The 14,259-nt window shown below is 34.8% G+C and overlaps 1 protein-coding gene across 1 annotated transcript in view; it reads left to right on the top strand.

Annotated features, from left to right (window-relative positions):
- SCN7A (sodium voltage-gated channel alpha subunit 7) overlaps positions 1 to 9,768 on the top strand; it is a 67,743-nt gene extending 57,975 nt beyond the window's left edge. Inside the window, exons 19-24 of the mRNA XM_021702900.1 lie at positions 539 to 817; positions 1,803 to 1,856; positions 2,636 to 2,773; positions 4,328 to 4,432; positions 4,978 to 5,248; positions 7,931 to 9,768. Coding sequence (XP_021558575.1) covers positions 539 to 817; positions 1,803 to 1,856; positions 2,636 to 2,773; positions 4,328 to 4,432; positions 4,978 to 5,248; positions 7,931 to 8,997 — 1,914 coding nt within the window. The 3' untranslated portion in view covers positions 8,998 to 9,768. The remainder of the gene's footprint in view (positions 1 to 538; positions 818 to 1,802; positions 1,857 to 2,635; positions 2,774 to 4,327; positions 4,433 to 4,977; positions 5,249 to 7,930) is intronic.
- The last annotated feature ends 4,491 nt before the right edge of the window (positions 9,769 to 14,259 follow it).

Genomic DNA, 14,259 nt, shown 5'->3' with positions numbered 1-14,259 from the left:
GTTTCCTGACATAGCCTCTTGCCTTGACTTCATTGATCTACGATCTTTTGGTCTTCCTCTTATTTCCCCTGCCACTTCAGTGTCTGCTTTGTAGGCTAATCCTCCCAAAAGTTAGAATCACCAAGATTTAGATGTAGGCCTATTTCCTTCTCATTTTATGTACTTTCTAAATAATACGTACACATATATTCACACATGTTCAGATGTCTTCCCCGTTTCTGGCACAATACAGGAAGTTTGATACACATGTTAAATCAGTGAAATAATTATTTTGCTAATCAACTCTGTTGCCTCTTAGTGATTATTTTAGTACAAAAATTTTGAGAATGTCTGGATTTTTAATGTATATTTTTTCATTGAAATTTATTATTTATGTTATTCAAATACTGGCATGTGACCTATTAAATCTTTAGTGACGGCCTTTTTTTTGTTGTTATTTCTATATGACATTACATTTAGTATTTCTAATTAAAGTGAATTCACGTTTCTTACCTAAAGTTTACATGTTTGTTTTACATGTTTGTTTTTTAAATGCCAGGTGGTTGTGAGAGCTTTGATAAAAACAACTTTACCTGCTTTGAATGTGTTTCTGGTCTGCTTTATGATCTGGCTGGCTTTTAGCATCATGGGAGTACACTTATTTGCTGGCAAGTTCTATGAATGCATTGACCCAACAAGTGGAGAAAGGTTTCCTATATCCAAAGTCATGAATAAGAGTCAGTGTGAAAGCCTTATGTTTAATGAATCCATGCCATGGGAGAATGCAATACTGAACTTTGATAATGTTGGAAATGGGTTCCTTTCATTGCTTCAAGTAGTAAGTTCACTTCTGATTTTTTAATCAATGTTTTTATATGTTCATTCATATTATAGGTGGACATAAAGGACAAAATGTGGATGATTACTAGAGTTGGTTGTAACATATTTTAGCAATTATTAGTAGATACATGTTATGGGACATGCTACACTAGGCTTGTTTGGAAAGACAAAAGTGAAACACAGACCCTCCTCTGCTGGGAGAAGTTTCTAAGTACAGATGAAGGTAGGATTGACAGGGGAGATGGCAGGTACTGGAAACCTATTTCAGCCATCATTGATGAGGTAATAGGGTCACAATTTTTGGTCCAGCTCAGGGTACTACTGTTTTGTTTCTACTTAGTGCTTTGGCTCCTCAGTCACCCAACATCTAACAGAAATGAGGAGATAGGGCGCCTGGGTGGCTCAGTTGGTTAAGCGACTGCCTTCGGCTCAGGTCATGATCCTGGAGTCCCTGGATCAAGTTCCGCAACGGGCTCCCTGCTCGGCAGGGAGTCTGCTTCTCCCTCTGACCCTCCCCCCTCTCATGTGCTCTCTCTCATTCTCTCTCTCTCAGATAAATAAATAAAATCTTTAAAAAAAAAAAAAGAAAGAAATGAGGAGATAAATCATTCATCCTCGTCTTACCTCCCCCATAGAAAAGCGCATATATAGCAGTTAAAAGTAAAAATAACACTTGGGCAACATGTATTTATTTACCATTTATCTATCTACCTCTCTCTCTCTTTCTATTTATACTATCTTACAATATTTTGTTATCAACTACAATTAAGCTACTACAATGAAGCTAAGTGGTTTTCAATACTTGTTAATAGACAATATAAATGCAGTAATGAAAATGATAAAGGTCTCAATTACATGGCATATTGAAATGTGGTCAGCCTTACTATCATCTTTTACTATATTAATCACAAATTGAGTTTTACATTTTATTTGCGATGAAGCTTAAGATTTCCATAAGAATTAAATACATGCCATTTTTACAGGCAACATTTAATGGATGGATCACTATTATGAATTCAGCAGTTGATTCTATTGGTGTAAGTACAATACATCTTAGAGCCATTGCTAAGGTTCAAGCAAAGTTATTTTCGCAATTCAAGAACAGGGTACCAACAATAACAGGATAAATAACATGATAAAAGTAAATGCTTATGCTAGACAGAAATTAAATACATTTCAGATTGCATATTTTGCAAATGAAATGAAAATGAAATCCTTCCAGGATTATGTACAGTGGTTGAAGCCCAGTAGGCCCATTTGACGGATTATCAGACTTCATAACAGTGTTTAAACCAATGCAGTAAACTTTAAAATCCACATAAAGCAAGGATATCACTTCACCAAAAACAAAGAGGAAACATTACCTCACGTAGAACTGTTAGTTTTTCCTGTTGTAAATTGTTTCACAAATCTTATATTTTAAAAAGTTGGTGTATCAATATTTTGCTTATTTTTTCACTTTTTATTTTTATTTTTAAAGATTTTGCTTTTTAGAGCAGTTTTGGTTTACAACAAAATTGGGAGGGAGGTATAAAGATTTCCCATATACCTACTGTTCCCACTCCATGGCCTATTATCAGCACCACTCACTAGAATGGGGCACATTTTTACCAAGGATGAACCTACATTGACACATCATAATCACCCAAAGTCCATAGTTTACCTTAGGGTTCACTTGGTGTTGTACATTATATGGGTTTGGACAAATGTGTAATGACATATAACTATCATTACAATATCATACACAATATTTTCACTGCCCTGAAAATCTGCTTTGCCCTATCTTATTTTGCTTATTTTTTAATTTAACTTTTAGGTAAATAGGCAACCTAATTTTGAAGACAACATCTACATGTATTGTTACTTTATCAACTTTATTATTATCGGATTATTTCTTCCTTTGAGTATGCTGATCGGTGTTATTATTGCTAATTTCAACAAGTATAAAATAAAGATAAGTACAAATATTCTTTGTTCACTAATGCCTGAGAAAATCAAGCACAATTATAAAAATGTCCTGCTTCAAATAATTGGTTTGGGATTCAGCTTAATGTCATTTTTATTTAGTACTTAGCTAAAAAAAACAGGTTGATATTCCTACATATTGGGAAATATTGATAAAATGTTCATCTTTACATTGTTTTCTATATTCAAATGTAAATGGGCAAGTTTAAAGGTTAAAAGTCACAAGTGTTTCTATATATATGTTTGTAAAAAATGACATGCTGACAAACAAATAATATTGTGGTACATCTGCACAAATATGTGAAGAAGTTCAAGAAAAATAAGCTACACATTTTTACTCTCTGATATGTTCAAAGCTTCAGAGTCATAACCAACATAGACATCTTTGTCAGCACAGTAGCTTTTCCAGCTAGAAGTAGAGAGAACCCTAAATCCTAAATATATGGCCTAAATAGGAGTGCTTGAAACAAGTAGGAGACAATTCAGAGACAGAACCAAACAGCCCATTTGGCGCCATATCCACCCAAAGATTTCCTTCAGGGCTTCTGCAAATGCAAAGGCCTCAAAAGTCCTTTAAGCCTGCTTATTTTAACCACAGAGACCTATTTTCTAGAGGTGTAGGAAAGCCTTCTAAAAAATCAAAGAAAAAAATAGTCTGTTTTGAAATTCTATCTTCAGCCATGTCATCAAAGTTCAGCCATGTACAGAATCTGGTAAACAAACCGCTCTCAGTCTCTGCTAATCAAATGGGATTAGGAGAACAGTGTTCAAATATGCATTTGATTGGATGCTTCAGCTTCTTGGGACTTCAACCCAATGGGATAACATCCTAGGATCTGCTTCTGGACTTCAAATTGGTGACTTGTCAAATTTAAGTGACTAAGTTCTGATTTGGGGCAGTAATAATCCCTCATCTCTAGATTAACAAAACATTAACTGTTTACCTCTTATTCACTTTATATATTTTGTATAAGATATTGAAATTAGCGCTAGGAACACAAAGATAAATAAGCTCTAGAAGGTGCTATGAAGATGTAAGCACAAGGTGCTTTAGCGTAATAGTATAAAAATATCTTCTGGTAAGTATTATTTGGAAAATTAAGTAATATATGAACTTATAAAAACACATAAATGACCAATTCTATTTTTTCCTGCTTATTAGAAGGTACAAACCAATTCTACCTTTGGCTTTTGAATTCAATTTTTCTTAGTAAACCTTTCCATTTATCCCCCACTGCTTCTCCTTTATCTCTGTTTAACATGAGGTAGGCCTCAAGAGCCTGGAAAGATAAAAAAGTTGACTACCCATAAGAAAGTGAACCAAAAGATAATTGATATCAGTCATTACCATACATTCTACGTGTGTTTAGTGTGGATTTGTGTGCAGAAAGTCAGACGTGGCTAAATGTGATTTAGATGATGGCCTTTATGCCCTTTGTAAAATATCAAATCAGTAATTACCAAGCTTTCCAAAATGTCTATTAATGGTAAGGTAAAATTTAGATTCAATGTGATTTTAAATCTTTTTCTTTCATTTCTTTACCAGGGAGGCTCAAATATCTTTATAACAGTCAAACAGAAGAAACAATCCCGTGCACTGAGGAGGCTGTTGTGTGAGGACTATCAAAAAACAATCCATCGCCCAGGAGTAAGAAAACCGCTAGATTTGTTTTTTAAGCTTCAGGAAAAAAATTCTTTTGTATATTCTCTTTTAAAAATGAAAATGTGTTGGGGCACCAGGGTGGCTCAGTCGTTAAGCGTCTGCCTTTGGCTCAGGTCACGATCCCGGGGTCCTGGGATCAAGCCCCACATCGGGCTTCCTGCTCGGCGGGAAGCCTGCTGCTCCTTCTCCCACTCCCCTGCTGTGTTCTTGCTCTCGCTGTGTCTCTCTCTGTCAAATAAATAAATAAAATCTTTAAAAAAAAAAATAAATAAATAAAAATAAAAATGAAAGGTGTTCTTGAAATTCTTTACAAATGCTTTTGACAAAATTTAAAAATATGTTCCTTAACAAAGTTTGGATGGTCTTTTGTTTTTTTGACTATATACAATATAATTACAGTTTGGTAAAAACTTAGGCTCTCATGTATTTTCCTGTTTATGCTAGGAGGGAAATTATAAACATACAGACAATATGTGTGTGTATATAACCTATTAATAAGGCTGTTATACCTTTCCTTTTTTCATCCACAGAACAAATTCCAAGGATTCATCTTTGACTTGGTAACAAATGAAGTTTTTAATGCCATCATTATAGCTCTTATCTGTTTTCAAGCAATAACCATTATGATACAAAGTGATGAACAGAGTCAAAATATGGACATTGCTCTCTGCTGGATTAACTTAATTCTTATTATACTATACACTGGAGAATGTATACTGAAGCTCATCGCTTTCCATTGCAACTATTTCACCATCGGATGGAACATTTTTGATTTTATGGTGGTCATTTTCTCTGTTACAGGTAAGATTTTTAGTCAGATTTTCTTTTATAGTAATACTAATTCAGGCAAGTTCTTATACTGAAAGTGTCCTGAGATATAGTCTCTTAATAGGCAAAACAGAGAAGGGATCCTTCTTATTCCAATTGGAATGGCTTATATTTTTGCATTCATACATGTACACTTACCTGACAGCTATAGGTATTCAAAAATACTTGTTGAATTAATACATACACTTTACTTCAGAGGTCACCCCTTCAGTGTATCACATACAGTATTTTCTAGGATGGCTCTAGAAGGAGCTTTTTATGTCTTAGCATGATATAACCTTTCAGGGTCCCTAGTCTTCTTTTTTCTCTAATCTCTAAAACTGTTTACAACTTTCACAACACTAGAGTGTTAGGCTTTAATAAATTTATCACCAGTTTTCTCTTACCCGGGAATCTCCATCTTTTATTTAACAAATATATTTGATTATCCCCTTTGTGAATAGACATTATGCTATATGCAAAGAATCCAATAGTAAACAAGGTAGGCATAATCCCTGTATGCACATAGTTTACAATCTAGTAAGGGATACGGATGATTAAATAGTACATATTTAATGTGCTATTAACATTGTGATAAGGGAAGAAGCACAGGGTATTACAGTGGCACAAAAGAGTGAGGGGAACCTAACAGTAAGTAGAGGTCAGAGGAAACTGCATGGATGAAGAAAATCTAAATAGAGACATATTGGATAAGGGGATAACCAAGTAAAGATTCTAGAATAAAAATGTTTTAGGCAGGGAAAAGTTTGTTTATTGACTGCCTTCACATAAGACACATACTAGAATGTAAGCTCCATGAGAGACAATATTTAAATGTTTATTGTGTCAGACACTATTCTATATAGTTAGTAGTGAAAATGTGGACAAACTATCTGCCCACTTATGCTTCCAGAAAATTCAATCTGTTCATTTGGTAGTAGAAGCAGTCCAACTATTGATAGACAAGCACAAGAAGCTTGAAAGAAAAGTACATAAAGGCAGGAAGGGGCTGATAGGAAGAAAATAGAGGAATATGGAATTAAAAAGCCCTTTGGGATGAAAGTGAGAGTTACTGAATCAGAGATCTCGAAGGAGAGCAAATCACGGTCAGACAGAAAGCTGTTTGAATTTGAAATCTCAGAAGGTGAAGAATCCTGGGTCCAGAATGTGGCCATAGCTGCATATGACTAAAGTTAAATGATGGAAATTATTACAGTTAAGAAAGTCAAAGAAAAAAAGACTGGCCTTTCAATGAGCTGTTGATGGTAGGTATTGGGGTGGAAAGAGCCACAGTGAGCCAAGTACTAAGTCTCCAATGAGTGTAAATGAGGAGGAATAAATAGATCATAGAGCCAAGAAATGGTAGGCAATAGTACAGTTCAATGGCATGATCCACAATGTGTCAGGACAGAAAATTCTTTTTTTTCTTTCTAAAATTGACTTAAAGTGTGTGGAAATCACATTGTAAAGAATGAAAGATGCTTGGTCGTTCCATTTTTCTACCCCGAGAAATATGGAGCAGGAAGAAAGAGCTGTCTGCGTTTGACAATGTCCCAAGGGAGATAGTGTCCTCAAGATAAAGTCAGATTTTACTTAAGAAAGGAGGTGAAGAAAATGTAGTGAAGAGGATGTAGAAAAAATTGTCTACAATTAAATAGGTATACCTCTGGCATAATGGAAGAATTTGGAAGATTGTGAGGACAAATGAAAATTTGAGTCAGAGCAGAAGATTCACTAAAACAATGTGGAGATGAAGATATAGGTAAGATAGAATGTCAGAGAGAATGTCATCACCGACAATGACCAAATTGAATGGAAATATGAGACATGATCCTTCCAGATTCAACAAATATACCATCTCATTTAGAAGCTTCATGGGATTCTTTCCTCCCCACCTTCTCAACTCAAAATGAACCTCACTCTCTCCAGTATTTCCAGAGAACATCCCCTATACTTTTAGGGTAACTGTAATTTTACCTTGTTTTATTGTTATGTCTCTCACTCCCATAGTCCCCTCATCTACCCACAACTGCTACAAAAAAAAAGTTCTAGGCCAAGGCTCATTTACTTAATTCAATTTAAAGCTGCTAAGGGCCCAAATACTATTTATGAAATAAATAAATTAAATTATAATCTGTGAATCACTGAATGTCAGACATTTTTGTAATTATATTTATCAACTAGGTCTTCCTACCTTGCATTATAATTACTTTAAATATCTACCTTTACTCTCTAGATTATAAGGTCTTTGGGAACAAAAGTCAGGTCATTCACTTTTGCATATTTGCATGACACCTTTATTAGATATCCAATAAAGACTGGATTGAACTAAATTTCTTTATACAACTATACCATCTGTGATTCCACAAGTACTTGACCAATAGTACTCTTAAGATGATGATACATGTAATTCTCTCCCAAATTTTGCTAGAGACCCTGAAAATTGCCACAATTAATATTTGGCTAATTCCCACTTTCAGTATGTTCTGTTGTATGGGAAGGATTAATAAAATGATCTTAACATATAGAAAAAATGATATAATAATACTTGAAACAATAAATAAATAGTTGAAATAAGTAATTGAAATAATAAATGAAATAAAATAATTTATATTCCTCTAAATACAATCATATTTAAATGATTTTATTGCCTGTTTTATCTTCTCCCACACCAAGAACTATTTCTACCTATGACGATAGGATACTACCTTGTGCCTCCTTCCATTATGGAACTGATACGACTCTCACGGATTATCCACATCCTGCGTCCTGGGAAAGGACCAAAGGTATTCCGTGATCTACTGCTCCCTTTGATGTTGTCTCTCCCAGCATTATTGAACATCAGTCTTCTCATCTTCCTGGTCATGTTTGTCTATGCCATCTTTGGAATGTACAATTTTGCCTATGTTAAAAAGGAAGCTGGAATTAATGATGTGTCCAACTTTGAAACCTTTGGTAGCAGTATGCTCTGTCTTTTCCAAGTTACAATATTTGCTGGCTGGGATGGGATGCTCAATGCAATTTTCAACAGTAAATGGTCTGACTGTGATCCTGATAAAATTAACCCTGGGACTCAGGTTAGAGGAGATTGTGGTAACCCCGTTGTTGGGATTATTTATTTTGTCAGTTACATACTCATATCATGGCTGATCATAGTAAACATGTACATTGTTGTTGTCATGGAATTTTTAAATATTGCTTCTAAAAAAAATGGCAAGACATTAAGTAAAGATGATTTTAGGAGATTTTTTCAGGTATGGAAGCGGTTTGATCCTGATAGGACACAGTATATAGACTCTAGCAAGCTTTCAGATTTTGCAGCTGCTCTTGACCCTCCTCTGTTTATGGCAAAACCAAACAAGGGCCAGCTCATTGCCATGGATCTTCCCATGGCTGCTGGAGACAGAATTCATTGCCTTGACATCTTACTTGCTTTAACAAAGAGAGTTATGGGTAAAGATTTGAGGATGGAGAAAATGATTTCAGAGATGGAATCAGGGTTTGTATCAGCCAACCCTTTTAGGATCACATATGAGCCAATTACAACTACCCTGAAACGAAAACAAGAGGCAATCTCAGCAACCATAATTCAACGTGCTTATAAAAGTTACCGCTTGAGGCAAAACGACAAAAATGCATCAGATATTCGTATGATAGATGATGACAAGGAAGTTCAAGCTACTGCAGGAAATGCCTATTTTGACAAAGCTGAGGAAAAGTCAATTATTCAAGGCCAAATCTAATCCCACTTACCACCTTTTCACCTTCTAAAAATGTTAGAAGTTTGAATCAGAAACAAAAAGATCAAAGAAGTAAAGATTTTACTTACTCACCAGTTGTCTACAATCCATGGAAGTTAAGCTTGTGTTCACAAGACTCCATGTCAAGTTTACTTTTTACCGTTGTATATTCAGTCTAACCAAGACAACCCCTTAAAATCACTTTCGTGAGTTAAAATGCCTTAAAATTGCCATTTGATAATCCAAATGGCTTGTTTTCTCTATCTGGCTTTTATGGGGTGTGCTTCTCCTAGAGGATTGGGGAGGTGATAGTAGAAACTAGTAGCAAAAGGGGCTTCCTCATATATTTTATGTCTACTTTATGGGATTCAAGGACTTAGTTACAAATAAGCAAGTACAGTAAGTACTTTCTTAAGGTGGGATAGTGTTAAAAAATACAGTGCTACAGGCCATTAAATCATTAACTTGCCTAGACAGATGCCAACTGGGGGAAGAGAAAAAGGCAGTTCTTAGAAAGTTCCTTTGAGATCAACCACAGATCCTCTTGGGCTGATCCAAACCATGTTTGTTTGACTGGAGCCTTGGTTTTGGTTTTTGTTTTCTTTTATTTTTTTACTGAGGATTAATATTATTTGATTGGTTTTGGATTCCTGGTTTTTCATCTCTTTGGCTAGTTCTACCTAAGCTCTAGCTCTTCAACATAATGGATTCAGAGAATAAGAAGCACAAAGAGACCTAGAATTATGGCCTATATTTTCCTCATTTATACTTTTTTAAAGTATACGTTTACTAAAATGATATAGAAACTGTTAGTAGACTCATGTATTATCTTATCATAAGACTGATATATATTATACCATTTATCCATAATGGAACATCTGAGGTCTGGCAAATGAAAGTCATAATATGAATTAGAAGAGTCAAGGGTTGCCATTATGTCCAGGCATTTTCAGAGTCTTGATCCTTACTTGGGAAACTGTGTCCACTTTGAAATACTTTTCACTATTCTTTACGATTCTCTGTAACTTAGAGGAAGAAAATGACCACTGAAACTGTGAGGACACCGAGTAGGAGATCAAAATACAAATTTGTTGTTGGTAATGTTATGTAATATTAGTGTATACAGATTAGTTTTCACTTATTTATCTTCCTAAGTTTGTTTTTGCTGTTTTTATTCTAATCACACACACACTCTGTAAAATGTTTTGTGTTTGAAAAACTTGAAAATCCTAAACATTAATTTTCACTATTAAAATTATCTTTAAAAGGTACCTATCTTTGATAGGTACAAATAGTTGTTTTTTGACATAATCATAAATGCAGCCACTTGGATCCATGTAATACAAGATTCTGATATTTGTTCCCTTTGTATGAAGATTGATTTCAATGTGCCTACAAAATCCTAAAGGATTCAGAAAGAAAATATGTATACTGTTGACTTAAATGGCAAACTTTAAATATGTTGTATGACATTCAATATCACTTAAATGTCAGTATTTGTATTTTATTATGAATGCATGATCTTGAGCCTTAACTATTATAACCTATTTCTGCTCCTCAGAAATGTATTAACTTGACCAAGATGCCTTTGGGGGAAACCCTTAAGTAAATGTAATTTCAGGATTCTGTTTCTTTCTATAAGTGTTCCTTCCCTTTCTCCTCCCATTTGTCATCATGTGATGGGGACCAGTGAGGAACTAGTGTTAACTTGGTGACATGGTGACAGCTGGTGCTTTATCTAAATTTCTTAGTTTTCTATTTCTTGGAAATGCTTTAATGTAGAAACCGCTTCAGATATTTAAACTTAACCTTAACTTGCTTCTGTAAAATCAAGACCATTAACTGATTTTAGTTTGAAAATTATATCTTTTACTTGTAAACCATGTTTGCCACTAACCTTCCAAAAACTGTGTAAAGAATTATTTTTAACAAAGTCTTACAATATATTCTACTTTTTAGAAACTATAGAAAATAATAAATACAACCTGTTAACCACAGTAAGCTTTGGGTTTTTTTCTTTGATAAGTAAGGTCGCCTACTTTGTATGATAAAAATTTTTTCAAATGAGCCTAATTACATTAAAGCTTATTCATTCAGGCTCAAAATTCAAAACTGGCAAAACTGTGCTTCCTTTGGGTTAAAAAAATTGTAAAATAAATTTTAGTAAGCTTAACAGAGACGCTTACACATTGACAAAATTTACAAAGTACTCCTATCAAAGTCATAAGTTTATTAGGTATATCTCAGTATTAATTAGAATTTGCTTTATGGAGGATAATGCTGAAATTAAACTGATTGGTGTGCGATGATTTGTCAGTCTGCTTCTTTAAAAATTTTCTGTCTGCTCCTTTAATAAATATAATGAATATACTTTAAAATCGTTTTAAAGATACTGGAAATAGCTACCGTTTATTGAACAGACTACTATGCCCAGCCTTGTTCTAAGTATTTGTCATGCATGAGTGAGGCATTCATAACAACTCATGAAACAATGATAATTTTCATTTTATAGATGAACAAAATAAACTTAGAAGGGTTATAAGAGCTTCTATATGGCACAGAACTTGTAAACAACAAGGCCAGAACCTCAAACCAGGTCTAGTTTTAGAGCCTTAATATCTAACCCCTATCTACGCTAACTGTCTAGTAATAAATGACCTAGCTAGAGGCAGAAGTTTAAGATGAATTAAGTTGTTGAAGAGAGATAAGTTCCCTCTCTTTCTCTCTCTCTCTCCCTCCCCCTTTCTCTTTCTCAATCTCTCCTTTGGTGGAGGGAATTTTAAAAGTAGAGACAACCCCTGGAAAAAGGAAAGACACAAGGAATAAAACTGTAGAAGTTTTTTCATTCAATATTTATTGTATGCTAGGTACTAGATATAAACCCAGAGCCTGTATAGATACTCATACATAATACATAAATACAAAGATAAGTCTGAGACTAGAGAACTTGCTGACTACTGAGGGAAAACAGCTAATTATAATATATGGTAATTTTTATACTATTGGTGTAAATCCCAATATGTATTCAGGAAAGAATGATGGGTTCTACATTGAAAATTATAGGTAAAGTTAGTAAAGTGGACCCTAGAAGAAAAAGAAAGATTTTATCAATTAGAGAAGAAGGTAACTGTAATCAACACAGAGACATTTTTAAGAAAAGGAGTCCATACAGAGATGATACCTAAGGTTCTGAGCTTTTGGTTCTTCCGGCTAGACTATAAAGAGAAAGGGGAATTAAAGACAAGATAAAAACGTGTACTCCAGAGATTGGATGGAAAATTAGAGCAGAATTACTCTGAGCACCCTGATCCCTTCCCAGATATGCTTTATTTTGTCCTTTTGTTCTTGAACCCTCTCCTTCTTTAACTGTTCTTTCCAGAGATTCCAGGTCCACATTCTCAATTCTAACAGTCAATATAGAACTCCAGTGAGTGATGGGGTCTTCACTCTCCAGGTGGGGACTTTCATCTTTTATGTTAGAGAACCTAACACTGTCAGGGTCAGACACTTACTCATCTCCTCATCTGTAAGTGAACCTCTTATCTTCTTTGACTTCAAAAACACATGTGAGCTCAAAGGATTTTTCTCTCAATTCCAGCTAGTTAGTTTATGAACCATCCAGGAGGCACAACACCCCTAGTCCTGGATTCTATGTCTACATCACATAAGAGTAACTTCTTAAAATGATCCATAAGTTCAGAGTTCCCAATCATATAAAATCTCATCATCAATCTTCCCTTTCTCTCTCCCATTTTTGTTTTCATAAGATTCTGTTCAACACCTCCTAGCTATTAGACACAACAATTTAGAGATAAATAAGGTTGTCTTTATCCTTAAGAAGGTAGTAGTCAGGATTTTCCAGAGAAACAAAACTAATAGAACACACAGGTTTCCCCCACTATCCAATAGTAGAGTGTTCCTATAAAACCTTTTATAAGCTGAAATGACGTAAAGAAAAGAAATAATTACCACTAATTTATGTGAAAAAAAATTTTATCATTCCTAAACCCAAAAAAACCTCTTAGGCTTTTCTGATACCTTAGGACACAACTTGCTAATAAATACACAAAATATATCAAGATGAAGTATGGATGCTCACAAACACAGTTCAAAGCTGTGGCAGTTTGAGCACTTTTTCATGTGTCTATTGGCCATTCAGACGTCTTTTTTGGAAAAATGTCTGTTCATGTCTTCTGCCCATTTCTTGATTGGATTATTTGTTCTTTGGGAGTTGAGTTTGATAAGTTCTTTATAGATTTTGGATACTAGTCCTTTATCTGATATGTCATTTGTAAAACTACTGGGTATTTACCCCAAAGATACAAATGTTGGGATCTGAAGAGGTACGTGCACCCTGATGTTTATAGCAGCAATGTCCACAATAGCCAAACTGCGGAAAGAGCCAAGATGTCCATCGACAGATGAATGGATAAAGAAGATGTGGTATATATATATACAATGGAATATTATGCAGCCATCAAAAGAAATGAAATCTTGCCATTTGCAACGACATGGATGGAACTGGAGAGTATTATGCTGAGCGAAATAAGTCAATCAGAGAAAGACATGTATCATATGACCTCACTGATATGAGGAATTCTTAATCTCAGGAAACAAAGAGAGGGTTGCTGGAGTGGTGGGGGGTGGGAGGCATGGGGTGGCTGGGTGATAGACATTGGGAAGGGTATGTGCTATGGTGAGCACTGTGAATTGTGTAAGACTGTTGAATCACAGACCTGTACCTCCAAAACAAATAATACATTTTATGTTAAAAAAATAAAAGAAGAAGATAGTAGGAAGGGGAAAATGAAGGGGGGGAATTGGAGGGGGAGACGAGCCATGAGAGACTATGGACTCTGAGAAACAAACTGAGGGTTCTAGACGGGAAGAGGGTAAGGGGATGGGTTAGCCTGGTGATGGGCATTAAAGAGGGCATGTATTGAATGGAGCACTGGGTGTTATATGCAAACAATAAATCATGGAACACTACATCAAAAACTAATGAGGTAATGTATGGTGATTAACATAACATAATAAAATTTTTAAAAAAAAAAGGTGTGGCAGTTTGATGCTGAGATGCTGAGTGTAGGTCCAGGCAAGGAGCTTGGTGGGGCCGCTCTCACTGCCTGGATAACAGCTTATGGCAAAAAAAAAACAAAAAAACAAAAAAACAACAATGCTATTTTCACTTTTCCTTTAATTTTTTCTTTTCTTTTTTTCTTTTCATAAAAGTGAAAATCTTCTTTGGATTTCTTTTGGTTAGCG

This window comes from Neomonachus schauinslandi, chromosome 3 (genome assembly GCF_002201575.2).
Source record: "Neomonachus schauinslandi chromosome 3, ASM220157v2, whole genome shotgun sequence".
NCBI lineage: Eukaryota > Metazoa > Chordata > Mammalia > Carnivora > Phocidae > Neomonachus > Neomonachus schauinslandi.
This window is presented reverse-complemented; position numbering and strand designations above follow the sequence as displayed.